Below are 18,848 nucleotides of genomic sequence, written 5' to 3'. Positions count from 1 at the left end.
ATTGAGTTAGGTACTTCTCTTATCCAAAGTGTAAATAATTTATAGGTTCGAATTGAGTGTTTGCCCGGTAACTTAGATAATCTATCATACTTTGATATAAATATGTTTTCTTTTAAATTACTTTCATCTGCCATAATGTTTTTAGATTATCCAAAATTTTGAGAATATCATTGAAAATTGTAAATATTATCGGTGAATTCAGGACTCAAATCGTGATATTTGTGTCTTCGAATGATATCAGAAAATTTTTCTGTTCGTTATCAAGGTTACCGATTGTTAAAAGAATATTAAATGTAGTAGCTAGGCCCATAAATAAAAAAATACATTTAATTACTGAGTATTGTTTCTTCATATAAAAGTTATAATGTATGGAAACTTCAATAATTCATATCTCGTAAATTAAATAACAAATTTAGTTAATTTGTATTGCGTTAGCAGATTTAGCATTTCAGCGCTCTAGCGCTTAGCATTTTCGATCCTTTAAATTTCGGACATACTTTGCATTTAATTGTATAGATTTGTAGTGTATATTACTGTATTTTCATGACATCATCAACTATGGAAACAAATAAAAGAGAGTATCGTGAATTCTTATTGAAACTAAATGATTAATTAAACAATAGAGACAATGGTGAATCATTTTAGCCGATGCCAAAAAAATGTAGAAACGCAAAATAGATAATGTTATATAGTAATACACACCACATAAAAAGACAGAAACAGCGTGTCTGATAAAACTAAATGATTTGTTATAGTATTATATGTGGATAGACAATAAAAAATACACATAGCTCTGACATCTTATTGGTTCTTTTCTAATATTGGGTGGTCGTTAATGATATACCATTTTTTTAAAGGCGTCACATTAAAAGCAGTCGTCATCCCTAAATTAGAATATTTTCCAATAGGCTCTCAGTGTTTTGTGTTCTGTTAGTATCAGTGAGAGTGTGATTGATGGGTTGATGCTCCCACAAGATACAGTGATTTTCTGGCAACGAACGGTGCGTGTGTGACGACCATTAGGATCCATTTGAAAAAGGCTTATGTAACAAAATAATATAAAGGTTAATATCCCAGTCAATTATCAAGCAATTGGAAGAGGCCGTTACGCGTCGTACTTAAGCACGAGATGATAATAACGTTTTAACGAGACAAATTCTATTTTTATGGCTGAAACAATAAAATCTTCAATACGCAGACGTTGAAACTAGTTTAGCGCAAGGATTAAGTGTTCTGCCAATGGGACGAGGAAGCTTCCAATTCAATGGTTTTATTGAAAATACGTGAAAAGGTTTCCTCTGCGCCTTCCCTTCAAAGGGCGACTTAACTGGGATATATTTGTTTTCAATTCTTCCTTAGGCGCGATAAAAATATACCGGACATAGGCTTTATTGTGTTTGGCGCCTAAACATACGCGGATGAAGTGTCTAGGCCGATTCAAAGAATATCGAACAAACCTATACAACATGTTAGATTGGACAAATAGTAACACTGTTCACTTCAGATAAACAATCTTAACTCAATATATTACGATAATTAGGAAATAAATTATTGTAAATTGGCTGGTATTATAACGCTCATATTGTCACCTCAATACTACAACTAGATAACTCTGATTTGATCATTGTTGGGAAAATGAAATTAAAATTTTACTTGATTAACATAAATCTACGCTATAATTATTACTTCAACAAAAAATGGTAAATTGTGCCTAATTTAAAACAATTAAATAATGTTAAAAAAAATATGTTGATATATTATTTTATTCATTTAATGCATTTATTATTTAATATTTAAAAAAATATAGTTCCCATTAACTACTGACTAATCAAGTTTTATCATTTTGTAGAAAAGAAAATGTAAAATCATATTCAATAGCTATCTCAAAAACAGTGAAAATCAAGTTATCTAGTTGTAGTAATAAGGTGACGAAATTATATCTGCAAAAAATACAGAGTTAGAAATAAAATTTTATGAATTAAAATACAATAAATAATTTACAAAAATATTTATTTAACGCCTGTGTACTATCTTTGCCCCTATATAAGTGTGAGACGTAGCATCTTACGAGGGCCCACAAGTCAATTTACGAGCTTTTTACTGAAAAGCTAGTGCTCAGATATGCTTTTACCACACGTTAAGAATTGGTATTAATTAATATACGAAAAAAGTTTAAATCATACATAAACTTTCTGGCAACAATCGTACCTTTGACCATCTCACCCAGGGATATATAAAAAGTGAGAAATTGGTTGCTTTCCGAGTGAGGTTGTCACAAGTTTAACATCATGAGCCTGGGGAAATATGGATAACACGTGTTGAATAATAATATGTTACGTCTAATAGTTATGTACGTCCGTATCATAATAAACAATAATTTTTGAGACGTGAACGAAACGTGTATTCAATATTATTCCAATCCGTGTCCTTTGTGTTTTTTTTGCGATTTATGATAAGATCGTTATATAAAGTAATAAGCTCGGCCCGATTTCAAGACCTTAGTAGACGGTAACTGGCTTTTATATTTATATTCTATTATTCTTTTCTGTCGTCTCAGCCAATGAAAATCGAGTACCCGCATGACAGAAACAATTATTGTGGCATTATAATGCAGTATATTGCAAACAAGAAGGTCTCTTCATTTACATTGTTTGACAGTTTTATATTAGCGTTTAATTTATATTTTATTAATAATTCTTGTCTCTTCTTAGCTAAACGTCATGTGAACTCAGATAAAGCACACTAAGGTGCGTGGTGACCTTGGTATTAGGTAATTGCTCCTGAGATATTCTTAGGTATAAACAACTTGTGTTACTTCATATTCAAACGTAGTGTCTCGTGATACACCTGATTAAGACTGGCTGTGGTGTAAGACGGTTGGTTTGAAGGGGTCTATGTTTATCTTGTCTGTGTGAGAAGGAAATCCAGAATAATTGTAATACTTTGTATAAATAACATACCGGTTCTCATTAATGGGTGGAAGACGTGACGAAAAATATGCGGTACTTGATCAATGGCACACAATCAGAGTACCATATGAGTGCGAGTACCTACGGGTGCAAGTCACGTATAAAGGAACTGATATTCGGGAAGATTGAAGGCAAGCTAATATCTGGTCGACATCGTATTTGATAGATGGATGCTGTTGAGTTTGATTTAAATATTTTAAGAATTTAAAACTGGAAGAAAGCGGATTTGGATATATCTGGATATGGAAACAGATACTAGAGGAAGCCATATACCAAATAGGGTTATAGCGTAAGGAAGGTGAAGAATAAATATATTTGTTTATTTTAGTAATATTATTATATAATTTTATAATAATTAAGTAATAATATATTCTCGTAATAATAATATGAACTAATTTTAAGGGCACATAACCTGATCAGTATCGATGTGTGTTTCAAACAACTGGCATAACTTAATTCCGCCAGAATACATAAGCCTACGAGATGCAATCCCATATTAGAAAAGGGTCGAGGGATGATTTTCAAAGCTCTTATACCTACACACATCCCCTCAATACCCTTCTAATAAATACGTAGGCTCTAAGCAGTGTAAATCTAATACTTTTGATATCGCCCGGAAACAGTGAATGGTCTTAGATTATAACGCATTTACATATTAACTCTAATACGAATTATGTACGACTAGGGAATTAAATTCGCTAAGTGACGCGGAGGTTCCTATTCAAAAGTTTACTCGTAATAATCTGTTACATTATTATGAGCTTAATAGAGAAGTTTATGTGGCATTAAGCACGGATAATTATTGATAATATTAACATATGCATTTAGCTTTTGATTGATTCAAGATTGATCAAACAACATGGTGTCTACATTGAAGCTAATTTTTCGTGAATTAAGACATATTATTAAACAAATTCTATCACTGAACCACAATATTATTGCATTGCGATATAAATTAAATATTCTTTTAGACACCATTTGCTTGTTTAAGATTTGATTTTAATTTTGTGTTCTCTTATTTCTTCTTCGGCCATATCCGCCCCTTAATTGGAGCATATGGACACCACGCGGCATATCCAAGAATCCCTGTCGCTCGCCAGTCTTCTTGCTTCATTCCAGCTTAAACCAGCATCCCGTAGTTCCGCCATATACACTCTATAGATAGTATTTAGCGACCTTCCAGGATGCCAGAATCCGGTCAGATTGAAGAATAGGCAAGCCAGGTTGAGGTTCTCTTCTGGCATCCGTAGCACGTGGCCGAGCTAGTTCCAACATCGCCCCTTCACTCTCAGCGGAATGATAGCCTGCTTGATGCGTTCACTTATCTTCTCGTTGCTCCTAAAGTCATATTACCACACACCCAGTATCCGTTACAAACATCTGTTTTCGAAGCTTAGTATACGGTTGCTCTGAGCCTTCGTATGATGTCATGATTCGCTATCGCAAAACAGCACCGTCAGAATGCAAGCGTCGAATAGGTGACATTTGGTTTTGACCGAGTACAATCGTGAGTCCCAGAAACTCCGCATCGAGTTGAATGTTGCTCCAGCCATTCCCATTAAATAGTGAGCTCTCTCTGATTTGAGCTTTTGATTGATTTTTAATGGTATCAAAATTATTTTTATTTTGACACATTTTATTATAATATATTACAGTTAAATATAATTCTCCGATATTAACCCGGTTTGTTTAGAATTTAAAAAAGAATTTAGAAATACATTAAAGCCATTATATAGATTAATAAGTTGTGAAAAAGAATATATTACGTACTAATTAATCCAGTCCGACCATTGGTATGTTCAGTACCTGCGTTTTGGCGCTTACAATATATTAACTTTTTGTATCGTGTACTTTTAACGTGTCTTTTGATAAGCGGTTCGTAAATTATAAAATTTGATTCTTGTTACATTTTTTTTATCTCAGAACGGATTCAAGATCCAATTAAAAAAAAGAATATATCTGGTGCCATAACAGGTGGTGTAAAAAAGATATTTTGAACATTTAGAACATTTATAGGTAATATTGTAATTGTTTAAAAATATACCTGCGAGAACGTTTTGGACGACGTGCTCTCCTGATACCTCCTGATCAGTACTATGGGTTAAAGCATCGTGGAACATTCTGTCGAATGGTATATCGTTCACAAGGGAAGATGAGAATTCACTTGTGACCGTTATACCTCCTTTGAATGTCTTCTCTCCGCGCACTTCAATGTCTTCACCGTGCCGATACACCACGCGTCCCATGTATCTGATGATAAATAGAAAATTGACACAAAATAAAAGATTGATTAGATAAATCGAGCTAGTGGCTTACATCCGTTTCCTGTTAAAAATGTCAAAAACGCGGCCAAGATCCTCATTGGATTATTATAGAGCCAATGAAAAGGGTATTGTATTTTATGTATTTAAAATTGATTGAATTTTTCTACATATTTTATATTGATAATGTAATAATATGATGATGTACGTAAATACATTTTTTTAAATTATTAGGTACTATAATATGTAGCACCTATAATTTAGGTACGTATCACATGTAAAATAATAGAAAAAGGTTGCCTTAAGTCCTTCATATAAAGTTGGTAACTAGTTCCATCATTTTTTACTGCTAACTGCCAAAGAAAATGTCCTATGTAGTATATAAATATAATAATTAACAAAGATGTAAAAATGGTCAAAATAAAGTTTAAAACCTTCTGTAGTCACGGATACTCAAATATATTTTAATCGAAATAAAGAAGATTTTTTTTTCATTAAGTACTTATGCACTTAATGGCACAGGGAGTAAGATCATGTTAACGCGCGTGTTTGAACATGTACCTAACCGATTTTTTTAAATGGTACATGTTCAAACACGCGCGTTACTATGATCTTACTCCCTACTTCATTTATCATTTTATGGCTACGGCCGTATATTGTAGCTTAGCCACTAGGAAATGCCAATAGAAATGGCGTTTCGAGGCGTTGGCGTTTCGTTGGCGAGAAAAGTTTTATAAATGCTTTTAAAAATTAATAAATATAAAAAATCTAAACACCACTTCACATGGACGTACTGAAATATGACTATATTCTAAAACATTAGAGCGAGAGGTTTAAAAGAATACTATTTTATGTAATAAAAATACTTTATGCAGTCATCAAATGTTTAAAATACATATAAAGGATAATAAGGCTTCAAAATTATATACATAGATTATCTACAACGTTTAAGGAATGTCCAGGACCATGCTTTGAAAATAGCATAAAAGCTCTATTTTGACGTACGCTGAGCATGTCCCCCCTTAAGTAAGAAGTGTTTCTTTTACGTGGCCTGTTGATTGTTAAAAAAAAAAAGTAAATACTAGTATATTAAACTATGTCTTATATTCAACGAATAAGGCACAATTAATACTTGAGAACATTTTATACATTGAACACGTCAGACATACTAGTTAAAATTGTCATAATTAAGCATACTGGCACGAATCTATCGATTACGGGTTCAAATCGTGTCGGGTGTTGTCGTATTTTTTATTTTTTTTCTTTCTATTATATTAAATACTAGTTTATTAGGTATGTATAAAAAAATGTAAAAAAAAAAACTAATAATAAAATTCACCTATCGAACTCTAGCTCGTTGACAAGATTGACTCCGCTAACTTCATTCAGATACACTCCTGACGATGCCCGGACCTTAACTCCAGATAGTGCAGTGTTCAGGACATCAGATAGACCAGCTAAAGAACCTCCTTCCACTGTAACTTTATCAGCTAGAAATAAAAATTAAAACATAATCAATGGATAATACGTGCATTTTTTTGTATCATTGACAATGTCCAGCCATGTAGGGGAAGCTTGTGCTAATCATATTTTGTAAATTTTGAACTAAAGTCAATGTTAAATTAATAATGAATACTGAGTAAAAAATAGCCTTCATCTATGTCGATGGCGTTGTAACTAAGTTTACGTAATTTAAAATATTCTGTGAGATTTGACGTTTTCAATTAATTCTGACACTCAGGTCCTCATTATAAACATACCATATGATCATGAGGTTCAATACTTTTTGAACAAAATAAAATATAGTGAGAGGAAAGAGAGCAAGGGAAAGCAATACAATAAGCTTAGTGTAAATAACGTCCACAATAGTAAACTTAACAATAATTACATTAGCCCTACATAATTAATACGTACTCGAAGAAATTACTACTCTACATTCATGGTTAAATAGTTCCAATATACCAAACATATCCATCGTGTCGATCGCACTATAGGCCACTAGGAATTGAAACATCAACTTTGTGTTACAACTAATCATTTTCTTGGATTGATGGTCAATGATGTTGCATAAATATTTTTTTTATTTACGACGATAATCAGTTGAAGTAATAGAGAGAAAATTTCTCAAAATGATTTTAATATTAAATTTAATGAGTTACTAAGAATTGGTTCCATATCTTCTAAAAGTACGTATATTTGTTTAAATTTTGACTGATTGGGCCTCTGGGCACCCACCAACTAGCGGGTGGTGAGTTATTTATACCTCATTTAGTTCTATGATAAATCCAGCTCTGATTACACTATACAACTTTAATAAACCATTTATTTTACTCAATGAATAATTCACAAGATTTTGAGAATGTAACATTCCATATATTGAAAATACATTACTACATGAACATAATCATGTATGAATATGGTCATATAAGTAAGATTAGGTTAGGTTAGGTTAGGTTAGGTTAGGTTAGGTAAGGTTAGTGTTAGATTCTCAAAATCTTGTGAATTATCAAAATTGTTAACAAGTTTAAGTAGACGAGAGCCGGGCGTCGGTTAGTACCCGTAATTAAGGTAATTAATATTCCTTAATTTAATGCACAAAAACCGATAGTCAATAATAACGCAATTTGATAAGCATTTCATGTTTGACCCACTAGTTTAAATTATCGTAATTAGAGAGGAGGCTCGTAGCATAATTGGTTAATGTACAGATTGGCGCGACACCAACGGGTTCAAATTCCGTTTGAGTTTCGTATTTTTTTCATAATATATGACTTTTTCTAGTGGGTATATATATCTACTTATATCTAAGGTGTTTTCAAGTTATACAACTTTAATTGTAATTAGAGATGTATTTCTAATATTTTTCTTGTTTAAGTAGAATATCAATATCTTTACATAAATAAATAAATGGGTACCTACTATTTTTTTTAAATTATTTATTATTTACAATTCCATAAACTGCCTTCTACCACTTGTAATAATAGGTTTAATTGTGTTGGTAAATTTTCCTACGTAGGTACTTAGTATATTCATATAAATCACAGGACATGAGAGAAAAAGTCCAATAAGTTAAAAAATAATAAATTATCGAATAAATTTGACACGCCAACGCGTGATGAACAATTGCACTGTCAGTATTGTCAGGAGCGCTCGATAAATTACGTGATCCGGTTGTGATGACGAGATTGATCGGATGTCCCGACTCGTCGGCAGGTGAAACGTATATTGTGCGCGAGTATACGGCATAGGAAATTGCATCACGGAAATCGAATGTATGACGCGAAAACCATATATTATTATTTATTCAATATGCTTTTCTGGGATATATGATTTTATTATGCATAGTCTTGTGAAATATATTACCTACTAACTAGGGTTTGCAACTCTGGAGATAAAAATGTTTATTTTCCGGGATTTCCGAATTACTTTTCATATTTTTTCACACACATTATATATTTTATTTACTTATAAAATAAATAATAAATACTATTGAAATTTCAGAAAAATACATTTTATATTAAAATAATGACTGGATTATATTATCAGAAATAACAAAATGTATTTAACTATAATATTTTAGTTAACATAAGATTTCCAATACTTAACTAAGTATACATATAATAGTTGAGTATTTGTTAAGTAAGTGGGTACTTTTATTAATAATAAGCATACATAGATCTGCGAGAAAAAAATCACTTTATCTCAGGATTGAAAGAGATACTAATCTCATCATAATCCCCGAATTAAAAATTTGGTCAAAGATTCCAACTTTCAACGTGTGAAATAAAAGTAATAATCAGTATTTTAAAGTTTTTAAGTAAGACATATCGATATTAAATGTATATTAGAAAAATTATTAAGTTAAATAAAAAAATAGTATTACTTTAGAAAACCCAAGAGATTGATTAAACCAAGTAACTCTAAAATACCTTCCTTTCATAGGTAATATCTATAGTGTCAATAGAAATAGGATGACAATAATACTTCGATAATAATTGAAATAAAAAAAAATAGAATTACTTACATATTGCCGTTTTTTTATTGGAAGTACCTAAATTATTCAGTATTAAATAGACTTATGATACTTTCAACGTGTTAAAAATAATAATTTGTAAACAAAGTATTGTTACAAATTTATCATCTATTTCGGGCTATTTTTTCTTAACCCATAACGATCCCATAATATATTAATATAGGTAACTAAATATAAATTTTAAATAGAAAAAAGTTTTAATAATTCAGTCCGTTTGGAATTAATATCTTAATCATAAATTTACCGTATAGAATAGGCATTCTGATAAATTTGCATTAAAAAAAATATACATACATAGTTTTTGACATTAGGTAAAGCCATCAAAGGCGTTGATTGATTGGTCAATTAGTATTAAACAGTATGTATCCAATGAGGTATCGGACGATTGATATGGAGCAATTTGCAACCGATGAAGTTTTATACCGCTAAACTGTGTTTTATGTAATTTTTAGCATATGGGTGATTTTTTGAACCTACTTAACTTTCCAATTTTGTTTATTGTTTTATTTTTAGAATATATTTTTAGAGAATATTATAAGATATTTTAATAATTTAAATAAAAGATTTGAATTGCAACGTCAAATATTAGGTCACAGTATACAACGTCTCCCTGTAACGACAACATAAATTATTTGATCGCACAGAAAGCTCGAAATTCATTGTGAGTCGAACCAAAATTGATAGCAGAAAGAGTAGTTTCCAAAGGAACATAACATTCCAGAGACAATGATATTACACTAAGATCTGATCGAGATGAAAACTGAGTATCTTGTATTACGATAAAATACGTACATTCATCTTTGGCAGCTGCATCGAAATATTTTATTGAAATACTGTCTACAAGTCGTTCAGGTCGTATTTTATGTTCGAGAAGCAGTAAGTACTTTTATGGCATCTCTGTCAACATGTTGGAATGCATTATAGCTCGGGCATTCACCAGAGATATTCAATCAGTATTCTACGATCTTTATATTACCTATTTGTACCTACCTAATATAAGGTACCGATATAAGGCATCTGACTCATGTATTCTGATATCTGGGAATTAATTATAATTACTAAAAATAACTCATGATCATGATATTTCATTTTGTTCCCAAGCTTAACAGTTTAACAGTTTCACATAATTTTCATAGATGCCGGTAGTTCCGTTTTATTACATTACTTGGTTGGACCACTATTATTATGGTCGCCTTCATCACTATATTTCCGTCCTACCTCAAATCCTCATTATTGTCGTAAAACCAGACGAAACTCAGTTGCGAGTTAGTAGCCGACCGTTATTAATATATAAATTTCATTCATTCCTCGACTATGCGCTTAGAAACACTTATCACCGAAACTTTTGAATAGCAAGTACCGCGTACTAGGTGACCCAACAAACAATACCGCGCGAGTGATTGTATAACCAGACAACGGAGCAAGATCATCAACAGCATAAAAGGTCAGTGTCTGGCATCCTAACATAACCCGCCCTCCCAGAATCCACATCCACCATCAAAACCAATTACAGTCCACTATAAAGTACCATAACTATAAGTAAATGGTCTGAAAAAGTAAAATGGCCGTGATATAAAGAACACGGTACCTAACGGATCACTATCTGAGCTATCTTCTTTCGAGACCAACAAAACCTTCACAACATGTTAGAAAATATATAATGTAATATGTAAAAATCTTTCCGCCAATTTTTATTATCGGTTTGTTCTTCACTTTCCTCTTCTGTCTTTAGATTTAAAAAAAACTAAATAAGAATTTATACACCTTTTTTGTGCATTAACAACTGTTATTTGTCAAACTAACCATACTAACGGTATTTTAATATATGTTGAAAATAGAACAGCCATATTAACATACAATTATTGTATGATGTAAAACTTATAATTATATCTTGAACTAGTAAATACGTATTGCAGTTTTCTTTACCGTGAACATTTTTGTTGAATACAACATTATGAAGAGTTGCTGAAACGTTAATCTTTGCAGCTGCCTCTGCTAGTTCCGCCACCCTTAACCCGTTTACAGCGTGCGCGGTCATATCGCTGTGCACAACTAAATCGCCTTGTATACGAGCTGTATTCATTTTCAGCTCACCTGAAAATGCAAAAAAAGATTAATTACAATGACATAGTATTTACTCTATACTATAAAGCACAAAATTTGTTCCGAATTCAAAAGCTCCGAAACTTCAGACTCTAGAGCTCTAATTCGTTTCCCCACAATTAGGATCAACGCATGCATTTTGAGATTTTGTGAGAAATTCACGAGACAATATTTTTTTTGTACATTATTACAATTTGAATTTATGGACGTACCTACCTAAATTTAATATTCCATTAATAATTTTTTAACCTTGGTTACAGAACAACAAATAAGTTTGAAGACATTAAATTATTCGACGTCAAACATATTTTGATTTGAATTCCGAATTTGTCGACTGTATCTACTATTTAACAACCAAGTGGCGAAATTCTCAAAATTAGTTTGCCTACATCTTAAAAGGGTGTATTGAATTTGTCATTAATACTAATTTTCATATAAAAAATAATAAATACTTTATTCTCACAATGCGCCTACATCTGGGAAGCAATTAAGTTTTGAGTTTTCAACTTTTCTGGCCCATAGCTCTAAATTGTCGGCAAAAAAATCAATTAACAAAAATTGTAATGATCTTTTTATTCTTTAGCAGCACGCCTGAAACCTCGTGTGGCACACAGCTTGGCAGACACTGAATAAGATAATATATTCAGTGATTGTCTCCATCCCTATAGCTCAAATTGGCTGTACACTTTTTGAAAAATTGCTTCATATCAAACTAATTGATAACCATCCCGACAACGTTTGCAATGATACAGATTACATTTTTTTAATTACCTTTAAATTTGGCCTTATCGTTTGTCTTCAGAATAATATCTTGCATGTTCAAGTCATTCATAAATTGAGTTTTTAAATTTCCAATCACCAAAGCGTCCATGAAAGATTTTCTCCCAGTTATTACGTATCTGAAAATGTAAGTTACTTCATATAACACGATTTTATATACGGTTTATCTCGTCCCGCAAGTCATTTAAAAAGGTAATAAAAATGTGTTTATTAATTATGTGAAAAATTAATATCATATTATCGAGAATCAGAACGAGTTCAAAGTCGGTTACCTCCATATTTCGCTAGTTTTGAAATAATTGCAAAAAACCGTTAAGCACATTTTGGACTACAAAGATTACACTATTTTTCATTAAACGAATAAATAAGATGCCAATATACTTTATTGAACAAACACAATTAATTGGAAATATCTCAAAATCTCATTTCTATATATAACACCCACGATGGCCGTGCGGCTTAAGCGTCGGCCTGTAGTATCTTGGGTCCCAAGTTTGAATCCTGGGTCTGACAAATACACATATTGTTTTTCAATTTGTGTATGAGTCAGAGTATGTAACTAATAGGTTGAGCAAGTGGCTGACATCCATTTCTCGTAAAAATAAAATTTGTTAATACAAACCTCCACTCTGTGGAGGCAAGCCTATATGATCTTATTAGGATCGGACATGGTTGGAAAAAAATATATAGCACTAGACACGATACGATCATGTATCCATCGAAATCCGGTCAATGCGTTTTTTAGCTTATTTTTTCGGTATATTTAGCTATCTGTGTCCCTCCGTATTTACTACTCTAATGATGGCGACTGTCTTTTGCGAGTTGAATCATACCAATAATGGGCACACATCTTGATTACTAGCCAGTGTCAAAAATCTCTCTAAAATTTAGTTTTTATTCCACAAATAATTTATAAGGTTTGATAATGTGACATTCTTTAAAGAACATGCATACTTTAGAAACAGATCAGAATCATAGCTTTTTCAGTATACATAAAAGGATCAGGACTGTCATGTCCGGTGGTATATCTTGTTTTGAAGTGTTTTACACATTAAACATTTAAAAAGATACAATACTAAGCTTTATGATATGTATATACTCCGATGCATTTTAATAAATTAAGATTGGTGGATTATGATAGCTGGATTATATGCAATATATAAACCATAGTGAACCTGCAAAGAGAGTGATATGCGCAGAGAAGAAGACACCCAACATATTTTTAGAACAGGTAGAACACGGCCAGTTTAGAAAGTGACAGATAACGGACATTATTGGAAGAAACCAGGATACATCTTTGGTTGTTGTGGTCTTAATGATAAAAATGATACCAGATATGCTTCATGTGGTACGAAATAATATCTTTGAAATTTTTGAAGATTCTACGTTAAGCTACTAAATAACTCTGGTAAAAAAACTGCCGCTATGAAGCCAAGAAATAAAAAAATCGCTTACGTCCCAGTTTTTTTCACTGAAGACCTACTGATCTCACTGATGACCGAGCATTCTGATCTAACAGAACTGGTGACGTCGCGTTTCACGTCAACGTCTCTGAAGTTCGCCGATAAGTTCCGATCATCACGGACCGTCGAGAAGAGTCCGTCAACGAATTGTCCGTTGACAATCTCAGCCGATATCTGCGGAACGGATACTCCCTTCGTGAAGGTGGCATCGTGCGGAATGATCTGAAAAATGCTTACTGTTATTAACCTTTCTTTTGTTGTGGTAATATTTCCGTTTAGTTCTATTCCGTCGTAATGCGTTACCGTAGTCAACGTGAAAATATTTATTCAAGATTTTTTTGTATTTGTTTTGTTAGTTATTATAGGAATTGTTATAATATGCGGTAGAAGTGGATGAACGTACATATTATCTGAAATATAAAATATTTAATATTCTATGTAACGCGTCTTTTTTTACACCACACAATGAACAAAGTTCTTGCGTTGCAGTGCGAAAGCCGCTGGGTTTTCATAATATGAGAGCTTCGATTTCGATTCCCGATGGAGATACAATATATTTATGTGATTTTCTTAAGGCCTGGGTGTTTATGATTGTTTCACTTTTATTACTAAATGGCACTGCTATTAAGCTACACTATTAATTATTGTCATTGGGTATCTAGGCTTGCTATAGTGTTAAAAAGAATATATATGTATAATCTATATATAAAATTATTATATATGAGAACTTTTAATAATATTTATTTAATTCACCTTACACAATTTTATTAACATTACATACTTTAAAAGTAAAAAAATAAATATGCGAAAGTAATACAAACGCAAGGACATCACTCTAAAATGACATATTATGATCATTCGTCTTCGGAAAATTACCCCCCCCCCCCATCAGCGCTCGAAATAGAAAATTTTACGAACCGGAGCGCTCAACAATTTTCTGAATATATTTATATAGTTATCAAATTTTATGTGTATTTTATAAAAAGAAGTGTGTTAGATTTTCTATTCTATTGCATATCTAGCTCAGATGGTCAAAATATTTTTACCACGAGACGGAGCAATAATTTGACCGATTTTCGAATTTCGATTCCCGAACAAGAATGGCGCTCCGGTACGTTTCGGTCCATTTCAAGCCCTGCCTCCCTTCCCCTTAACAAAACCTTCCGGAAATTTAGCCCATCACGGAAAAACAAAAACTCCTATTCTTAATTGAAAGTGATTTTCACAAATAAAAAAAAATGGTGGCACAGAAAAATACGGACATTAGTTTAATATATACTGATATGTATATTTTTAAAAAAGAAAGAGAGGGAAAAAAATAATGAATAACATATTGAAATTTTAAATCTCTAAATTCCATGCTTTTATACAAAAGTAAATTATGTTTTAGCTATCACGCTGGACAATATTATGAATGAATTTGTTTTCTATAATAACGTACAATCAAAATACATATAACAAAAGTTATACCTGACTCTTTCCTTTCACCCAAAACAAAGATTCCACTTCTGTATGAAAATCTTCATCAGCTACCCTCAAGCCAGCCCGTTGGCTGAACTTTAAATCTTGCACTGACAGCGATCCTTGTATGGTGACAGTGCCATTGTAAAACTGGAGTAAGTCTTCGTGTCTGATCTCAGCAAGATTGCAAAACGATTGGTTGCCAGAACCACAGTTCAAGATTAAATTGTCAGCTATGTCCAGGTTCAGAATTGTCGTCGGAGCTGTAGGAAAATATAGTAGGTATAGTAATAATAAATATGTTGATTTAGAAATGTTCTACTGATTCAATGGGATAGATGCTGAAAATAACCATTTTGAATAAAATATAAATGACGGACTGGGTTTTTTAAACATGAAAATGCTGGTCGTCAGTGAAAGCATTTGATAGTGTGACCATGGGAACGCAATTGGCTTCTCAATGCTATAGATATAATGATATACAACTAAGACGATTAAAAAAATTAGGCTTCTCAATAGTGGGGAGAATAAAATTGAAGAATCTAATCTAATAAGATCATAAATGGGCCTCCGCAGAGTGGAGGTTTGTATTAAAAGATTTTGTTTTTACGAGAAATGGATGTCAGCCACTTGGTCAACCTATTACGTCCATACCCTAACTCAAACAAAAATTGAAAAACAATATATTATGTATTTGCCAGACCCAGGATTTGAACCTGGGATCCACGACGGGACGCTATGGGCCGACGCTTAAGCCTTGCGGCCATCGAGAATATCAAGAAAAAGAATTTAGAAGTGCATAATATACAATATTTTAGTAAGTTTTAATGCAAGATATTGATGCCCTATATAGGGAAACACCTCAAAATATCTTGTTCTAAGATAATGGTGGCTGAAAATTTTGCACAAATTCTTATTTCAATGTTAAAGCCTTGATTTTTTAGGTAAATTTGTTTATAATATTATTTAAATTGAAATTTTACAGTTTAACACATAATTAACTCAGACATTCCGGTTTATAATTGAATTTGTTATTAATCCCAGAAAGGGTTATTTGATTTTTTTACCCGTTGAAGAGATTTTTTTATTGAATTATAAAGATAAGACATTTCTAGATTGAATGGCATTATTAACTCAACACCTTGAAATGTTGAGTTATTTCCATATAGAACTAAGGTATTGATAAGTAATAATAATGCCCAGGGCTTGCATTTTGGGTGAGTTATCGAGTGTATTAATTTAAAAATGCAGGATATTTATAATATTATAAATAAAATAGTATCGGAGTAACCAAAATACAATATGCAATTTTTCAATATTATAATAATTTTGTAAATAATTTCGTTACCCACCGTTTATAATGTTACGTTTGCTGGTCAGTGCGACATCATTTGCCAAATTGACACCATTTACTTTCTCGACATTCAGATCACGAACCAAGATGTTTTTAAATTTAAATCTGGACTGGACCATTTGTTCCGTGGTTTTCGTCATGAACTCATTCACTTTTTTGCCCTGAACCGTGTCACATTGTAGACTTTTTACTGTCAGGTTTTGGAGAAATTTCAAGCTTCCTAAAAAAATAGAAAAACATACAGGTACTTTTTTCTCTTTATCACTAAAATCGATTTTTTTACTTACGTGTACGATTGTTGCCAATTTTACAGTTAGAGGCCACTAACGAAAACTGTTTTTGAGGCCTCATTGTAAAAAATCGCTAAAATGTGTCTTTGATAAAGTGGCGGTTATCAAAAAAAAGTTTAAAAAACATGTTATAAACATTTTTCAATTTTTTTTAAACTTAAATAGCACACTTTATCCTCGACCAAACACTCACTGCACATCAAATATCGAGATATCAGTAATTAGACATGACGTCCCAATAAATAAAATGCGTCTTACAGATGTTATAATGTAAATATAATGCATCAATTAAATGGCTTAATTACTAATCGACGTCATGGATTACACCAATATTTTAATTTTTATAACGTATCTACCCACTTAGTCAGGTGTCGTTTTTTTTTTCTTCTAAAAAAGATTTTTTCTAATGGGGATATGAATGAGATATTTTCAAAAGTATGTATGTATAATCAATGTTTTATTATTATTATTACAACGTTTTTATTAGGTCGTATTATTATTTGTCCGGTGGTTGTTTGTCCAGTACAAATCTTGCAATCGATTTTTAACTAACTTCCCGACTAGCTAGACATTTGAAACTTTTAGAATATATCAGAACACGATGCCAACGCATTTTTTGATACTTTTAGCCATTTTTAAGTAGAATTAAATTCATTTTCAGTTAATTCTGTTTTGTATGAAAAGTTATGTTGGAAGAAATCCCTAATTCAATCCACTATTATTGGTTGCTAGGTCCTAACAACTAGATTATTAATATATACGTGCGTTACTATGGAAATCAATATGAGTGTCAAAATGATATTTCACTATTATTTCTATCAAATACATTTTTTTTTGATCGTTTAAGTTAGTCAAGTCAAGTTTATATGATACAACAGAAAATTTAAAAACGTTGTATATAAAAAGTTCTTTTTATCTTGTTATTATTTCATAATATCTTTTCACCATGAATTTGTAGTTAATACCATCATTATGATTGTACCAAATGAAGTTATAAAAATGTTATTGGGTCTGTAAATTGTATTATTAATAATGATAAAACTTTAAGTAAAATTGAAGTCGTCATAATAAAAAAAAGATATTCTTGAGTCGTACTTACATTAAGTGTGAGTGATTTATAAACCTCGAATCATTTATAGAGACACGCAAACTAGACGGTAGACTGTTGAAAAAGTAGTGTTGCCAACTCTTGTCAACAAAAAAAAAATAGCCAGCAATATTTTAAATTGGATTTTAAAAAAAATGTATAATATAAGGTATACAATATAAAGATTGATGGAGAATTTATTTATAGTTTCGCAACTATCAAATTGATTTCTTCTTTTATGGCATTACAACTTAAAGTAAACCAACTTGGGTGCCTAAAGTAGACATACCCTTCCACGCTGCCCCACCTTCTACTTTATTTTTCCAATTGATCAGTCTTAGCACTACCATATTATTACTCTACGGAAATGTTGTCTTCCAGCGCTCCCTTTCTCTTTTGGACAATTAAGCATATGCATATTATCGGTGATAGTTTTTCCATACATATCACGTGTCTGACATTAAACATCATTAAAAATCTTGTAACTATCATGATTATAACACCGTCGCCAGACACCTTCCTTCCAAATTGGGTTAAAGTTCTTTCACAAGATTATTCAGTTAAACAATTGTAGTTAATACATATAACTGATAGTAAATGTCCACTTTCCTTAATCGTACTACAATACTCATCTAATCTCTGTATTGTATAGGAGGACTTTTAGTTTCTTGATTATTTGAAGGATTTAAGGTACCCTAATGATACTATTGTATCATAATTCAGTACTTAAAATACTTATTGCATTATCGCCACTCATGATTTGAGATCTACACAAATATGTATAAGCTGTCTATATGCATATTTATATTGTCAAGTGTGAGGTGGCTCTATTTATTTATTTATTTTATTTATTAAAAAACAGAACGTTGTGGACATAACAAATCGAAATTCGGGAACATTAGATTTAAATAAAAAAAAACTAGTTCTACTCAAAAAGGTTAAATAAAAAAACATAATTATGTAATATATACCTATAAATTATTACCCTCAGAAGAGATAAAGAAAACATAAATAATCCTATACTTATAATAAAATCAAAATTCAAAA

General features: G+C 31.6%; 2 protein-coding genes across 2 annotated transcripts in view; both read right to left on the bottom strand.

Moving 5' to 3' along the window:
* The window catches only part of LOC147070945 (uncharacterized), a 56,036-nt gene extending 53,818 nt beyond the window's left edge, over positions 1 to 2,218 (bottom strand). Inside the window, exon 1 of the mRNA XM_085949268.1 lies at positions 2,209 to 2,218. Coding sequence (XP_085805394.1) covers positions 2,209 to 2,218 — 10 coding nt within the window. The remainder of the gene's footprint in view (positions 1 to 2,208) is intronic.
* Positions 2,219 to 4,888: 2,670 nt separating this feature from the next.
* Positions 4,889 to 17,881, bottom strand: LOC147070944 (uncharacterized). The gene is made up of 8 exons (XM_085949080.1): positions 17,814 to 17,881; positions 16,423 to 16,644; positions 15,080 to 15,333; positions 13,602 to 13,831; positions 12,138 to 12,265; positions 11,190 to 11,357; positions 6,570 to 6,720; positions 4,889 to 5,219 (listed from the first exon to the last, which is right to left on the bottom strand). The coding sequence occupies exons 2-8, from the start codon at positions 16,562 to 16,564 to the stop codon at positions 4,889 to 4,891; spliced, it is 1,404 nt and encodes a 467-aa protein (XP_085805206.1). The 5' UTR covers positions 16,565 to 16,644; positions 17,814 to 17,881.
* Positions 17,882 to 18,848: the final 967 nt, after the last annotated feature.

The sequence above is a fragment of the Rhyacophila brunnea genome, unplaced genomic scaffold (assembly GCF_057557595.1).
Source record: "Rhyacophila brunnea isolate RB1 unplaced genomic scaffold, BYU_Rbru_1.0 scaffold_21, whole genome shotgun sequence".
In the NCBI taxonomy this organism is placed as follows: domain Eukaryota; kingdom Metazoa; phylum Arthropoda; class Insecta; order Trichoptera; family Rhyacophilidae; genus Rhyacophila; species Rhyacophila brunnea.
Note: the sequence above shows the minus strand (reverse complement) of the source record. Positions and strands in the feature narration are given on the sequence as shown.